Source organism: Drosophila ananassae, chromosome 2R (assembly GCF_017639315.1).
Source record: "Drosophila ananassae strain 14024-0371.13 chromosome 2R, ASM1763931v2, whole genome shotgun sequence".
Classification (NCBI taxonomy): Eukaryota; Metazoa; Arthropoda; class Insecta; order Diptera; family Drosophilidae; genus Drosophila; species Drosophila ananassae.
The window spans coordinates 19,152,862-19,169,289 of NC_057928.1; the positions used below are offsets into that span (position 1 = coordinate 19,152,862).

Below are 16,428 nucleotides of genomic sequence, written 5' to 3' on the forward strand. Positions count from 1 at the left end.
CAATGGGCCGAAGAAGTGCGGATCGTGGAGGGGTGTCGGGCGGGGTGGTTCCGCAATTTGGCGCGCAATTTCAATGAGCATAGAAATTGGAGACGATCCAGCCCCAGCCCCAGCGCCGCCCCGGGGGCCTTATCAGGCTGGGAAAGACGCGTCGGGGAGATGATGCCACCGCTTGTGGCCCCCCGAAAGTGGGAAAGACAGCTCGTGGTGGCTGGGTTGGTCACGTCTGGTGAGCTCACAAATCGGGCAGCTCAAATGGTGTTTGCTATAAAAGCAATTTGGACACACGCTCTGGTTAATTAGTTTTCGAAACAGTCCGCTCCTCGCACCATACCCCAATCCGCATACGAGTAGCATCATGTCCAGCTCCGCCCTCTACCTATTGGTTGCCACCTGCTGCATCGCCACCATTGTCTCCGCCAACCGTCCCGGGTACGGTTCCGGTCCCAGCTACGGTGCCAGCTACGGGGATGTGGTTAAGGCCGCCGAGACCGCCGAGGCTCAGGCCTCTGCTCTGACCAATGCCGCCGGAGCAGCTGCCTCCGCCGCCAAGTTGGACGGTGCAGACTGGTATGCCCTCAACCGTTATGGCTGGGAGCAGGGCAGGCCTCTTCTGGCCAAGCGTTATGGACCTCTGGACAAGCTCTACGCCGCTGCTCTGCCACCTCGCTCCTTCGTGGCTGAGATCGATCCAAGTAAGTTACTTCTAAAGTTAATAAGAAATCAAAAGTGCAGTTTCAAACTTATTCTTTTTGGCCTAAACTTATGGTTTTCCTTACTAATTTCTATATATTTCTTTAACTCTTTCTAGCTTTCAAGAAGAACCACGGTGGATATGGATATGGCGAGCGTGTGAGGCTCAACACCGAGTCCAAGCTGGCGGTCGTTGCCGTCTAAGAGCACCTGTTTGAATTGCTCAAAAAGTCTTAATAAATAGTGATAGCTTAAAGCGAAAAAAATGAAAAAATAATGGTTTTTTATTCTTTAAAATGGATGGGGTTTCCCTTTTTTAACTAACTATAACTTTTTGCCAAAGTAACTCCGCAGCACAGCACCCAATCTTTCTATCCCCCATTAGTAAATTGGATTTTCTCTTAACATTTATTAGTTGGTATTATTATGATTAAAAATTAAATTTTATTGCAAGATACAAAGTAAAAAATGTGAAATTCGCTCAGTTTCATGTTGATGTGATTTATCTTTTAATGTAAAATTCGAAATTCGGTACGAGCACACAGAAATTTACCTACTAAACATAAAGTGAACTAAAAACAAATAGTAGAAGCGGTTGTAACTCGGTTAACTCGACTTGCTTAGTGGGTCTTATAATTTCCATATCGTGTTTCTTCAGATTATTAAATGGTTTTTAAGTTTAAAGATTAATGTTTAAAGTTATTATTCAGCCAACTCTCGTTTTCTCTCTGTATCGCTAACAAAACTCTGCCAAGTTTTTGTTGATTTGTTTTTATTTGTTTTTTAGGTTTTCAGGTTCATTATTTTAATTAAATTACATGAACTTCAAAATAGTATTATTATTATATAGATAGGATGTGTAGTGTTATGTATTTATAGTGTGTAGCCTATACGGAGCCCAATGCCGATCTAATCACTGGGGGTCTTGATGGCGCTATCAAATCGGCATCCGGCAATGACAAAAAAATTTAAATTATAAAAAGTTTTTCACGCAATTTCGCTTGTTTTTTTCTCTTATGATGTTCTGCAAAAATCTTCGAAAGTCCGGATCTTCGGGGACTATCGCGGTTTTAAGTTCAATTATCGAATAGGGTTCTCGGTGCGGCTATGAATCCAGCGCCTTCTATTCGGTGATCGTCCTTGTGGTCTCCTGGATGTACACCTGGGATCCGGGCACGGTCGAGGTGGTGACGAAGGTGCGGTGCTTGGCGCGGATGAGGTTCAAGTTGGACTCGGCAACATCGGCACGGTCCTCGGCAGCCTCCAGTTCGCGCTGGAAACGACGCACACGGGTGGTGGTCTGCTGGGAGACGCCCTCCTGCTCGGACAGCTGTCGACGGTAGATGTTGATCTTGGCAGTGGTCTTGTCCAGGGCATCCTGCAGCAGGATGATGTTCTTCTGGTCCTCTTCGCACTGGACCATCACCTCCTTGACGGTGCGCTCCTTCTTGCGCAGGATCTTGATGGTCTCGGCGTGGCGGCGCTTCTCCTCCTCCAGCTCCAGTTCCAGGTCACGGATGCGGGCCTCCAGCTTGCTAATGATGCGCTTGCTGCCGGCAACGGCGTTCAGCTCGACCTCCTCCAAGCGGATGGACAAGTTCTGGACGGACAAAGGATTAGCTGTGAAATACTACATATTTTTCTGATTATCTCACCTTGACTTCGACTTCCAAAGACTTCTTGATGGTCTCCAGCTTGACAATGCGCTCCTGCTCCTCATGCACCTGCTCGACGACGTGCTTCAGCTCGACCTGGATCTTCTGGTAGCGCTCGTCGCTGATGCGCAGCTCCTTGGACACCTCCTCGTAGTCGGAAGCGACAACGGACAGTTCCTGCTCCAGCTTGGACTTGATGGAGACAAGGTTGACATTGGCGGTGCTCAGTTCGTTGATGCGAGTGCTGGCCTCCTCGTACTGCAGCTCGACGGTGCGCTTGGCACGGTTGGCGCTGTCCAGGTGGGAGCGGACCTCCTCCAGTTCTCCGTTGAGTCCGGCCAGACGGCGCTGGGCAATGCCGTACTGGTCCAGAGTAGCCTGCAGCTGGCGCTGGACATCCTCGTAGTGGGCCTGCAGTTCGGTCAGCTGGAGCGACTGCTTCTTGATCACCTTCTGGAGATCGATGTTGGTCTTGTTGGCCACATCCAGGGACATCTCCAGCTCGGTGATCTGGATCTGCAGCTTCTTCTTGATGCGGGTCACCTCGGTCTTCAGCCGGGTCTCCGCCTCAATGACGCGGGCATTGAGCTGCTCGATCTCAATGGAGGTCTGCTTGCTGTGGAGTCCAATAATATCCAATGATTAGCAATAATCCCACTATATAGTTAATAGATTGTCCCCTTTGGAAGTTTGCCCCGAAAAAAGCAGGTTACCTCTTGCAATGACCCTCCTCTGGTGTTTTGCTTGGCTGGCTCTATTTTTGGCCCCAATGTCTGACCCAAAAATGGGTAGTGCACCACCAAATTCGCACCACTCAGCAGCTCAAAGCCACTCAACCACTCAGGTGCTTTTATGATGATGGCATTGTCAAAATCGTTTCGTTCATTTCATCGTATCATTGCTGTTTTTCTGGCTGCGAATTTCTGTGTATTTTTACGCATGATAAAGACATCGAACTTGTCACAAATAGTTTGGGTCTGCATGCCAAACTATTTGCTAAGTAGTTCCTTCTAGCCCCTAGTATTTATCTATTTTTTCTCTATTTTTTTTTTTTGGTAAGTGCATCATGCGTTTATTCTGGGTTGTAGGTGCATTCGCCTTGCAATGCTGCCAACTAAATTTGAGTAATGTTTGTATTTCTGATACTCTGTTTGATTCACTTTCTAAATTGGTTTCAAGGGGTATTTCAGTTTTTACTAATTGAGTTTTATTTTCAATTTTTTGTGGGTCAAAATTAATGAAGATTTATGCTTTTTTTAAGAGAGTGATTAATAAATAAAATAGTTCACAAAACTGAGTGATTCGACTAATCATACTACTTGGCTGTGATAAGAATAGTTCCCATCATAATTCTATTATCTAAATTACTGCCGATCTAGTACTATTTTGTTATAAGATTGTTTTTTCTATATCTTTTTTTCTTGGTTACTTAATCCCAAAATCTTGTCTGTGCTCATTGCTGTCGCCTTGCCAAGGCATTTGTCTTCGGTGTTTTCTCTTTTGTGTGAAAACTTAAGCATTTTCATTTAGATTTTAATTTTTACCCTACGCCATTGTTTTCAATGTTCACGCAAAAATATTTGCTGGGTTTATTTATTGTATTTTTTTCAAATACTTTTCTCTTGATTGTTTTTGCTGTCATGCGCATCAGTTGTGAGTTCTTGAGTTGAAAATAAATCTTTTCGAATTTGAAGGACAGACCCAAAACAATAGTTGGTGCCGCAAATCACTCTGACAGCCCCGAAATACCTGAGGCGTGGGTGCGAAATATGATCGGATGTGGGGGCTTTCAGTTCTCAAAGAGAAAGTCTTCTCAATGGAAATCAGGTTAGATGTAATGGGTTTATAGTGCCAATATTAATCAATATTTACGTCTTCTTGCCATCCAATTAAATGCATCTGCTCGGCCGATCAAAGCCATACTTTAATCATATTTCTCTCGCTGGCCCCTCAAAGTGGATTATTAATGGCCAAATTTTTGGCGATTTTCTGCACTTAGCCGAGGCCAGCAATGCTGTGCATAATTCTGTATAAATAATTTACGAAAGGCTGCACAACAGACACAATGGCTGAAGTGAAAAAAACACAAGATTGCGAGCCGCAAGAAAACTCTAGAAACGAAAATAAATTTTGTGCCAGACAAGAAACGACAAATAGACAAATAGAGATGGCAGATAGTTGGGTATGAGGGGCCAGGGGAGTGGGAGGAGGTCTAGGATTCGCGAAAACCATTTTTTTTAATTCAAAAATGTGCACATTTTGTTCAAAATGTCCCGGATGGGGCTATACTAGGAAATAGATCATATCGTAGTGTTGATAGAAGCTGACCAAATTTTATCAAGATTGTCTTTGATGGGTTTGAAAAATGGAATGATTTCTTAAAACTGATAATAAATATGATTTTTATAAAATATTGAAACCCTAAAGATTCTTCCACGCACTTTTGATAATCAAGGACTAACTTTTAGATAGTTTTTATTGTCTTTTAGTTGGATTTTTGGATTCATCATATCTAAAAAATCAAATGGAGATGATTGAAAGGGCTGGGCAGGAATGGGACTAGGGAGTAGGAACTAGGGACTTGGGGATCAGAAAGGACCCTAGTGCTGCCAATAGATATAACTATAGTCATGGAGCTTGGGATGAGTGCGCAAGACTTTGCGGCAAATCCAACACTTATCCTGAATACCACACCTGCTGTCCGCGTAGAACTCGACGGTCTTCTGGTTCAGCGTCGAGAGCTGGCGCTTCACGTTGTGGAGCGAGGAGGATACCTGGTGGTCCAGCTTGTCCACCAGCCGATCGTCCATCAGCTCGATGTGGAGCGTATGGGCGCGAACGTTGCCATCGAGGAGGAGTGGCGAACCGGAACGCGAACGGGCGACACGCGACACAGCCCGACTGGAACGGACCAGGGTCTGGGCTATGTAGTCCTCCTCCTCCTTTTTGGCGGTCTTGATGTTCCGCTCGGACTCCGAGAGCAGAGCCTGGGCAATGGCACTGGCGGACTTGCCGCGTATCTGGCGCTTAAAGTCGTCCGACATTTGATCGATCTCGTTATCTAGTTCAATCTTTCGGATGCGTTGCAGTATCTTAAGGGTATCCCGCTTGATCAGATCCTCGAGCTCCTCTTGACGGCGGCGACGGCGCTGGCGCGATCTCTCGACAACTGTGTCCGGTTCAAGGTGCTTGGCCACTCGCGTTGCGTCGACGAGCTTCTGCACACTGAACGGCGAGCGTTTCTGGGCCCGAAAACTTAACAGAATCTCGTCCGCTCGGGCGGCGCAGGTGCGCGACAGTCGCAGTATCTCGTCGGCGTTGTATTTTCGTACCGTGTTCGAGGGACGGTACTGCTTTAGGCCCCGCTCGCTGACCCACGGCAGGTGGGGCTGCTTCACCTCCAGCCCCTTGGCCTTCGCGTCCAAGTAGTCCAGCATCGGCTGGTAAAAGTTCATGGTGTACCCATAGTTGTCCTCATAGGTGGTCGCATGCCGGAAGCGGGAGGGTCTTTGCTTCAGGGCTAGTGCCATTTCGGGGCAGGTGGCGGTCAAGGGTTATGTGGGTGGGGATGGTCAGTGGATAGGGGGGCTATGAAAATGAAATACTCTAAACTAAAAGCTACAAAATAAAGTGGTCCTCGCAGTGGGGTTGTCGCCTTGTGGCTCTGTGGCTTTGTCGCTTTTCGGCTCTTTCCTCGAACTCTTCCCTCGGTTGGCAGCAAATAAGTTTTCAAATTTGTCGAAATCTATAAAAAGATTGCATTTCGTTCAGAGCACTTGCTGTTCAGCTGTTGGCATCGGGCAAGGTATGATCATAATGACGGCAATACTACATCACCATCGTCATTAACATCATTGCCGTTGGCAGTCAATGTGGGGCTATGATTGATTCATTCTGGCATACGATTCATAGACAATGTCATAATGGCCACAAATTTTATGCAATAGGCTAATAGAAATATAAAATAAATAATGAAGATCTCTAGAGGAACTTTAAAAACCTTAGTAGAGAACTCTTCTTTGAATGGAATTTTGAGATCCTTTATCCAAAGACGGTAAAGATTATGAAGAGATCAAACTTATGGAGAGAAGCTCTCCTAAATAACTCAAACTTAATAACTTCTTTAATGGAAGAACCACTTTCAAATCACATGACACTGTCATATCGTATTATTTTCATCAATCAAAGCCAGAACATTGTTTATTTCACTGCCCCACTCATCTGCCCACCTACCTCTTGCTTATCCTCAAGTCATAAGCCGGATAATCCTTCCCCAACGAGCTCTTATGCTTTTCCACTAACGATTGTGTAATCGCAGCAACTGCGCAATTTTCTAAAGTGAAATTTCATAAGATTCCATTAGCATAGCCAAGTATTTTTCGCTAAAAAATAGCTACTTCTGCGAAACCCACTTCTTTCCTGAGCCTTTCAACTTCGGTGTCCCAGGATCTGCTGCCTGGCTCCTCGGTAGAAAACTAATGCCGTTGCTCTTCCCGCGACTATAGAACTCGAACTGAACACTAAATGGGTCAGTTAGCCATCAATTGTCTGTTGGCAGCGATCGAGACACTATCGATTGATTTCCCATTCGATCCCCAATCGAGGAACCTTGCTTCTTGTTTTATTTTTTTTTTCAGTTGCTTCCGCTTTGGCAGGGAAAGCAGCCTTGATTTTGTTTGTTTGTATAAGACAGGGGCGTAGGCAACTTCCCAGGGGGGGTTGGAATTATTGACTAAGGATAGACTTACCGGATGGCCTCAATCTCCTCATCCTTCTCGGCCAGACGACGCTCGGCGTCGTGGCGGTACTGGTTGAAGTCAGCAGCCAGACGCTGTCCACGCTGCTCCTCAGCCTTGCGGCCCTGTTTTTTATAATTCATATTTTAGTAAAATATTTAAAATTTATTTTGAGAGGCACTTACAGCCTCAGCCTCCTTGTAGGCGGCGGTCAGCTCATCACGCTCGTTCTCCAGACGACGCAGCTCCAGCTCCATCTCGTGCAGACGACGGTTCAGTTCGTTGATGGCGCCCTTGGCGTCATGCAGATCATCTAAAGGTTAAATAAAAAAGATATATATTAAATATAAATGTAAAAAATATATAAACTGTTAAGGCACCCACCTCCCAACTTCTTGTTCTCGCGGGCAAGCTGGTTGTTGGAATCCTTGACCTTGTCCAGTTCGTGGACGGTGCGGACGAGATCGGCCTGCTTGTTCTTCAGATCGCGCTGGCTGGTCTCGTACAGGATGATGGTCTCATCCAGACGGCTCTTCAGCTCCACGTTGTGCTTCTCGAGGGTGTTGACCGACTTCGTCAGCTCCCGGCAGCTGTTGTTCGATTTCTCCAGATCGATGATGAGGACCTCAACTTCGCTGGCAAGGCGGGTCTTGGTCTTCTCCAGGTTGTTGACCTTGACGATGAGGGACTCGATGTGCTCCTCCAGCTCGGTGATGCGGACCTGGTACTTGCGACGGATCTCCTCAACCTCTTCGGCACGGGCCGCCACCTCGGCGTTCCACTTGTTCTGCCAGGAGGTGGCGTCAGCATTGGCCTTGACCAACTGACGTTCCAAGTCGATGCGGGCCTCCGACTCCTCCTCGAGTTGATTGCGAACTGAGTCCAGTTCGATCTCAACCTGATGCAGCGAGGACTCGAGCAGCGAGCGACGACGGTCCTCGTCCTCCAAGCGACGGCGGGCATCCTCCAGCTGGGAGATCACCTGGCTCTTGGAGAACGACACCGTGTCCAGCTGGACCTTCAGATCTTGGACGTCCTTGGTCAGCTCAATGTTCTCCTGCGAGAGACGGGACCGGTGCGAGGAGATGTCGATCACGGTGCGGTTCAGCTCCTCGATCTTCACGTTCAGCTCGGTGATCGAGATCTCCAGCTTGGAGATGTGCTTCTCCGAAACGAGCTTCTCCTTGTTGTAGGACTCGATCTGGGAGAGCAGTTCGTAGACCTCGGCCTGGAACTTGGCCTTGTCCTTCTCGGCTCTGCAAGCATTCGGATTTGGAAAACGAATCTCCGATTTAGTATTGGGTTCTGTCTCTATTTTTGGATACTTATGGCATGGCATGTGAGTTCCGCCGGAGACGGGCTGTAAGCTTGAAGGGATCTGCCAATCTTTGGCCAGCAATTATGGGGTTTCTCCCTCTAATTGGTGGCCAAAGACTAGGCTGGAAGGCTGGAAGCAAGCTATGATAATTGGCTGCAAAAATGATTAGGCTTGATCTGCAGAGTTTCGGGTTAATTGGGGGCTTGACAAAAATTGTGTATTATAACATGTAACAGGTTTCGATAATAATTGATTTTAAGAAAAGCTAATCTAAGATCTTTGATCATCAGAAGGCTATAGAAAATATGTGCCAAACAGATAGCACTCTTTTAAGACCCTCTATTTATAATCTTTCTTAAAATCTTATTTAAAAGCAATTAAAAACTAATTTCCCAATTTTAAGATCAATACGACCTCGGTCTACATTTGTAGAAAGCGATTATTTGTTGGGCAATTCAAGGCTTTGGCCCCATCGGCCCCATGCACCTGTCCTGGGGCACGACCTTTCCCACCGCCACCACCAACAGCCCCCTGGACGAGGGGCAGAGGCGTGGGCGTGGGCGTGGGCGAAGAGCCAGAAAACGTATCGAATTTCCATAATACCCGAGCGGGACGGGACGGAACGGGACAGCAACAAAAACAATCAACACATTTTTGTATATGATTCAATCAAAGACATATTTGGGTTGGGGCGTTGGTGCGAACGAGAACTACAGAGAGCGAAACAACAAAAACAAAGAGCCTCTCCGCTCAAGAATGTAGATGAAAATTTCAAAATTTCTATAAATACATTTTCCCCCGAAACAAAAAAATAAAAAAAACACACAAAATACAAAAATGATTGCCCCGCTTGTGGCTAAAAGATGCTTCTTGGTATAGGTGGTATAGGCCAGAACATATGGAAGAAAGTTTTCGCCAACCAGCCACAAAAAAAAAAATTAAGGAAAAAGCTTAAAAGCTTTTACGCTGAAAAGGGACAGCTGCTTGATCGTTCTGTTGTCTCTGTCTAGAAGCGGAAGTGCGCAAACTCGGGCGCACCTTTGGTATCTCAAAGATACAAAGGCTCTAACCAAGAGATTTTTCCAAAAAAACAGGCTTCAGATCTCAAATACAAAGCTTGACTCATAGCCTCATTGTCTTGTAAAATAATCAAAAATATAAAAATGTACTTTAATGTTCTGTTATAACCTTGAATTGCCTGAACGATTTCAACATTCTTTCCGAATTTATTTTTGGAAATTGCTCGCTTCGATTTGGAAATATGAGAGGCGGCGGGCAGCAACCGAAAGTTTCTCGCTTTTTGCCTATACATTTTTTTTTATTTTGTTACCACAATTTGTGTCAATAGAACTTGCAAGCCATGCAACTTTATGTTTTCTTTTTTATGCCATTTCGCTTGTCATGGCATTTTGATGAATTGTTTATGATCTGTTTCGGATTCTTGTTGATTTTGGGTCAACGGGGCAGCGCAAGGTTAGACGGCTTACTGCCCGAGATCCGCAGATACATTGAGATCTAGATCTGGAGACATTGAAATGTCCGAAATGTCCAGCGCCAGCTGACGCTACTTGATCATCATTGTTCTCAAAAGATCAGAAAGTAAATAATCAAAAAAAAAAAAATATATGTGCTTAAGCGGATGCATGACAGCTCACAGGATGGATATGTTTTTTGGAGCTACGAATTCTAGGTCAATGGTTTAGGTTATGGGGGTGTGGTGTGGTGCCTACCTAGCCTTGTTTTTCGTTAGGATTTCGAGTTGTTCCTGGAAATCCGTGATAATTTCGTTGTGCTTTTTCTTCAAAAGCGTGGCGGTCTCCTCGGATTCAAGATGAACATCCTCAAGCAGCTTGCGCAGCTTCAGCAGCTCAGCATCGCGCTTGCGGTTGGCTTCAAACTGAAATCGCAGAAAAGTATGCTTCAAATTTTGATCTCGGCTGGGTATTCGAGAAACTTACTTGATGTTCAGCACCACCTTCGGCCTCCTCGAGACGCTCGGACATCTGGATGACCTGAACGCTGAGGTCGGCTTTCTCGCGCTCGATCTGGAATTGTATATTAGACAATTAGAGGATATTTCGTAATAGATAAAATAAAGAGGAAAACTATAAATAACCTGCAGATAGCATGCTCTATGAGCAATCCAAACCGCCCATAATAAAAATTATAAATCACATTAATCAGTCAAAAATAATTATGCACATGCAACACCTAAAATAACAATGGCATCATGCCAAAAAATCTTCCACGCCGAGAGGTGTATCCATATAGTCCGATTGCAGCAGATATATCTTATGGTGGGCAGTGGGCGGTAGGTTTTCGTATATTGCATTTCCAAAAAGGCATTCGAACTTTTCAGGCTTTTCGCCTGAATAGAAACATTTTCTTGGTCTAAACATTTGCATTTCGCCTTTGTACGCCCGACCTCGTTTCGCTCGATTTCGCGAATCGCCATCAAATGGAATTTTACGAGGGCTTTGTTCCAAATGCCCAGGAATTTCAGCCTTTTGGAGCCACTAGTTTAAGCCAAAAAGACATATATTTTATGGCTGTGATTGTAACTATAGGCAAACATATGTTTGGGCATGCAATTGGCAGAACAGAAATTGATGTTGCTTGCCACAAAGGCCACATAGGTACGGGCCATAAATCCATTTACGCCATATGTATCTTGTAGATACATGTTTGATTTTTTTGCCGCCTATATGTATACGTGGATACGAGAATATAGATGCCAGGCGGTGTGTGAAAACTTTTAATGTGCATGAAAATTATTTAATTTTCCCACAAACACCCACACGGATATATGTAGAGAGATATTATTCAGCTGGGCGATCGATCGAGCGAATTTTCATTCGTGTTTCCCCGATTTCCTTTCGAGAGAAAATCCTCTCTATGACAATACGGCGTTTTGGCTTCTTTATTTTCTTTTCTTTCCGATTTTCCCCAATGAGCTGTTCATATTTTCTTGTTGTTTTCAAGTTAATCATTCGCTTCTGTGTATTGAATGTCGTGCGCTAATTTTAGCCATTTTGTTCCATATTGCGGCGGTATGAGTCTGGGTGTATGAGTATCGGCGTATCTATGTACGAGTGCTGGTGTGTTAATCCATAAAGCAGAGTAATTAAAGTTATTTTCCAACAAAATATAAAGCACACATTCTTGGCCAACCCATCCCATTCCTATTCTGATTCCGATCCGGACATCTTTCAGATGCGCGCGCGCCCCGGTCGTTTGGGCCGCATTTTCTAAATTTGTAATCTGAAGAAATATATAGAAATACAAAAGAAAAAAAGGCAAATACAGCTGAATGAAGTGCACTTTCGGCACTTTCTGATTTTTCCCGGCATTCCCTCCTCAGACTTTTCTGTCTTTCTGTTTTGCGTTTGCAAAGTCAGCGGTCTATTTGATTTCCTTTCGCAAAGCCAAATGAAAAATCATTTATCAGAGCGATTGAAGTTCAATGCACATCATTATCATTTACTTTCACGCTTTTGAGAACTCTGCGGTAGTCGAAGGGTAGTTTATTCTTAGCCGGCTCTCCACCAACAAATTGCATTTGTTTGCTGCCTTTCTATCGGTTCTTCTAGTGGCTCTTCTATTTTGACTTTATTTTGGTTTGCTTCTCCACATATTTCTGCTGTTTTTAGGGTGACATTTGCGAAGTGCGACAAAAGTGAGAATCACTTTTGCGATTGGCGCTTGCGATTCGGGGAATGTTTTTTCCACCCAAGATTTTCAGGTGAAAGTTTTCCGCATGTCATATCTTGAAAATATCTAATTCTAGCTATAAGTCCTTATAACACTCTACTAAATTAAAATATTAAAAATAAATTATTCATAAAGCCATATATTACTCACCCTTTGACGCAGTTCACGTTCAACTTCAAGATCATCTTGGAGCAAACGGATCTTGTCCTGCAAGAAAACGTTGAATTTTATTTAGATATATTTTTCATTTGATATGTATTTAATTAGCACTTTAAGCACAGGATTGATTTCTACACAGACATATACGTATATATTCCGATTTTTAATTTTCGACTATTTGAAAGATATATACGTGTAGGTACGTATCGCTCGGAGGTGGTATTACATAATTTTTAGCAATGCATATGTATATACAAGCACGTATAGCTACATATAGACATCTAGAATTTTGCTTCAGCGATATTTCTATATTTCCACACACTGAGAAGAACGCGGCGAGAACTTAGCACACGAATATATATCTAAAGATATATACGTGCATTGGATATATAGTGTAGATGAATTTTTTAGGTTTTTTATTTTGTTTTTTTCTATTATCTTGATTCTTATTTTTTTTTTTTTTTCGTTCTGTCTCTACACAGACACACCGAGATTAAAGAGAACGAGAGTCGATTCTTGTAGAATTTGGCGCACACGCATTCTGGTTTTGAAATTTATTGCAAGTTTGAAAATCGATCGAGTTGGAAATCCTTGAAACATCCGATAGATCTATTACCTCCAAGCGGGAGAGCGAGCTCAGGTCCTGGATGTAGTCGATTTGGACGTCGGCAGATCCAGGTCCAGTGGATGTGGCCCGGTAGGAGTATTTCGAGGAGCGGACAGCTTGCGATGACGACATTTTGCTAGTCAGATTTTCAAATATTTAGAGTTGAGTTTGGCGATCGTTTCGCGTTTGAAATCGCGATTCAAATAAAGTAGATTTTTAATGTGTTTTCCTCCCAAGCGAAAATCTCTACAGCACCGCACGCAGTATTGTAGTTGTCACCGAGTCACCGAGAAAATTCGTAATAAACGTCGGAGTAAGGCTGGTGATCTACTGAACAAGAGATCCCGTTGTCGTTCGAATAAAGAGTATTTCGTTGATTTGGTCGCTGGTCGGTGGTGTTTTCGTCTATTTCAACGATTTCCTCGCTTTCACCGATCGGCTCCCTTCGTGAAAACTCGGTCCTGTTCGGCCCAGCCTCGTCTTTTGGGGGCTTTTTGAGATACTTTTTCCCCCCGCTCCCCCCCCATCCATCCGATCCATCCACCCATCCGTTAGATACTCTGCCGTGAGTGCGTATTTTTGAGTGACTTTTCACACGGCCGTTTCGTGTTGTGTGTTAATTGCTCAGTTGTGTGGAACATTCTTTGATTTTGTCCGTTTTTTAGTTTGGTTGTGTGTAAAAGCATTTTCACGCTACTTTCTGGCCCCAACGAAAATAAACTCAAAAAACCCAACGGGGGGAGAAAAAAATTACGTATACGCACCGATTTCTTTGCTTTTCTTTTGCTTACCTGTAATTAGCCTGTGTCATTTGTGTGGCTCGGTATGGGTTCTGCCTTTTGCTCCTCTAGCCATGCGTTTCATTTTGTGTATCTAGCGTCTGGCCAGAATGTATCTACACATAAATTCTCCCCCCGACTCACGCCCGTACATATAAGTCATGTCGAAATATTTGGCATCTTCTTGGCCGATCATAAAGTTCATAATTTATATTTATTGGCTCGCTTTTGTTGTAACTCGAATGGGCTCTATCTATTCGGTTTGCTTTCACGGAATTCGCCAAACCAATTTTCCAGCACGTAGTTTAGTGATAGATGTTTGGGGTTAAGCTCTAAAATGTATATTTTTTAAGTCTTGGGTTCAAAAAGCACAAATATGAATGATAGTGGGAAGAGTAACGTGACTAGTTATGCCAAAAAACAAAAAAAAATTTTATATTTCTGACAGCTCTTTTAAACAAAAGTGTTCATTAATGAACCATAAACTTTTCCCCACTTTTAGCCAATTAATATAGAAAACGTATCACAGGCTTCGAAGCCGTCAGAACATTCCTAAAAGTGTCATCTTTTCTATGATATGCATTTAAGTGATCTTTTTGCTAACAGCCAATTAGGATTACATGCGAATGCGGTCTAAAAATATTTGACTTTTGGCATCGAAACGTGTTATTTGCCAGCATAAATAAATAAATAAGCGTAGAGAGCGTACACATAGTGTGTGCGGTATAAACAAAAATATACAGATTTGAGTGAATCCTTGGCAATGCGGACAGAACAGTCTGCTCAGCCTCAGACAATGCGTTGTCATCTAACAATTGTTATTCGGTGGTCACATAGGTGACTGCCTCTGGTGACTGCATATGTATCTGAATTTTGGCAACTGGCAAGACATTCCATGTCCATATAGTAAATATATATCTATCTGATTCGGTTAAAGCAATTTCGTTACACTTTGAGTGAGATTTGTGGTGCCTTTGGCTCAGTTTTCCAAAGCTTTTGAGTGAAAATGTCTTAGCTCGGTTTTTCTCGTTTTCCGAACGATCTCCTCCACCTGTGCTCCACACATATCCACTCGGCTATACTTAAAAATGATTTTTCGCTTATTTTTAGCAACCGAATTTCTGTCTGCTCATAATCATGTTCATTTTCCACACACATTTCACCTGAGGCTATATAGATCTTGATGGGCTAACCGACCATACATATACCCAAATATATGTATATCCAAGTTTTTTGCTCCGCTCGCATTGGTATCTTCTAGATACTTAGCGCTAGCTGGCCATAACTTTATTTATTTTATGCACGTATATATACAATGTTGCCGCTTCTGCGAGTGAATGTATTTAACATTTTGTGTGTTTGCCACATTTTGGAATGTGTAATAATTTAAAAATAACCTGGCGAATATGTAGCAAGCCATTTGCCGATAAATAAGTCAGCCCAAAATAGAACCAAGCCAGACAACCAGCCAACGACACCTTTTTGTCAAAAGATTTCCTCCCTAAAACAAAAAAAACTCATACCCGAAACCCCAAAGACCCCAAGGAAGAATCCCATTTCGATGGGAGCTGTTCTTCTGGCTGAGAGAGGTAGGTAGGTGTCTGTGAGTTTTCCGGCCCATTGCCCATCATTTTACAGCTGCACTGAGGTCAGTGATGGGGACAGGGACAGGGACAGGAGTTTCTAGCAATCCCCCTGAGCCACCGAACCCCATTTTTTAGGGGGAAATCACTCACCATCGCATCGTGTGTCTTCTGTTTCTGTTTCTTTCTTGTTTCATGTGTGTGCTAGCACACGGAAATTGGGTCAAAATTGTTATGATCACAGATACACACTCACACACCCGTACAATCGAAAGCACTGTGGATGCCTTGCTGTGCAGTGTGTTATATATAGACTCTCGACTTCAGCTAGTTCGAGGTGTGGTGGTGGCGGTGATGGCTTCTCCTCCTGGTGTGCCCATTTGACAAGTGTTCTCCGTTCTCCGATCTCCGATCTCCGTTCGGCAGCCACTTTCTGCAAGATACTCCTCTCGGTGGAGTTAAGTATCTGCCAGATAAGCTCAAGTGGGCGCCAACTAGGTGGGTGGTGGATGGTGGGCGAGCGAGTTCCCATTGAGACGCCATTTAAAAATAGATCTTTAATGCATCCAGAATTCGAAAACAAACAGCCAAGGCTCTAATGCATTACAATTCCCCGAAAAAATGTGCCACTCTACTTCCCGGTTTGCAAAATTTTCCATTTTCCATTTGGCGTTGACAACTTTCAATTATCCAATCCCGGATGATTCAGAAACGCTGCTCTAATAATGTCAATAGCCATTGTACGGCCCGTGGAAATTTGTGGCTGACAAATCTGGGATTTTGTATCTTTTGTACGGCACCCACAAGAGCCGTTCGACATTCGGGCCTGTGACGTGTCTTTCTGAGTCACTCGGATGAAAAATACGGCAAAACATGCACAGATATATCCCGTAGAAGATGTATGGTTTGGTGGGTGCATAAAACCGTGAAATATTCTATCTCAAAAATCTACTTTTCAAGCAAGAAAATTTATCTTAGCAGGTCTCCATTCAATTTTTTAATAATTTCAATTCTTATAACACCTTTCCGATTGTGCAATATATAACAAACGGGATGAACGTAATCTGTTTATGAATAGACCGACTTTATAAATAGAACACCAAAATAAAACAACTACTACTTATACTTTTTGGCCATATATTTGTATCTACACATAGACCGTTTTCTTCTTGCCTCTTGATCTTACC

At 43.7% G+C, this 16,428-nt stretch overlaps 2 protein-coding genes across 3 annotated transcripts; one reads left to right on the forward strand and one right to left on the reverse strand.

Moving 5' to 3' along the window:
• The first annotated feature begins 294 nt into the window (after positions 1 to 294).
• Positions 295 to 1,189, forward strand: LOC6506983 (chorion protein S16). Its single transcript, XM_001956845.4, has 2 exons — positions 295 to 695; positions 812 to 1,189. Exons 1-2 carry the CDS (start codon positions 359 to 361, stop codon positions 895 to 897), a joined length of 423 nt encoding a protein of 140 aa, XP_001956881.1. The 5' UTR covers positions 295 to 358; the 3' UTR covers positions 898 to 1,189.
• Positions 1,175 to 13,272, reverse strand: LOC6493023 (paramyosin, long form). Of its 2 annotated transcripts, XM_001956844.4 has the most exons (9): positions 12,889 to 13,272; positions 12,264 to 12,320; positions 10,361 to 10,447; positions 10,133 to 10,299; positions 7,469 to 8,340; positions 7,270 to 7,397; positions 7,097 to 7,209; positions 2,349 to 2,964; positions 1,175 to 2,293 (listed from the first exon to the last, which is right to left on the reverse strand). In XM_001956844.4, exons 1-9 carry the CDS (start codon positions 13,009 to 13,011, stop codon positions 1,817 to 1,819), a joined length of 2,640 nt encoding a protein of 879 aa, XP_001956880.1. In that variant the 5' UTR covers positions 13,012 to 13,272; the 3' UTR covers positions 1,175 to 1,816. The 2 variants fall into 2 exon arrangements, with proteins under 2 accessions (XP_001956880.1, XP_014764192.1); XM_014908706.3 differs by lacking the exons at positions 7,097 to 7,209; positions 7,270 to 7,397; positions 7,469 to 8,340; ... (2 more) ...; positions 12,264 to 12,320; positions 12,889 to 13,272 and adding exons at positions 5,043 to 6,093; positions 6,582 to 6,681; positions 6,761 to 6,899.
• Between the last annotated feature and the right edge of the window lie 3,156 nt (positions 13,273 to 16,428).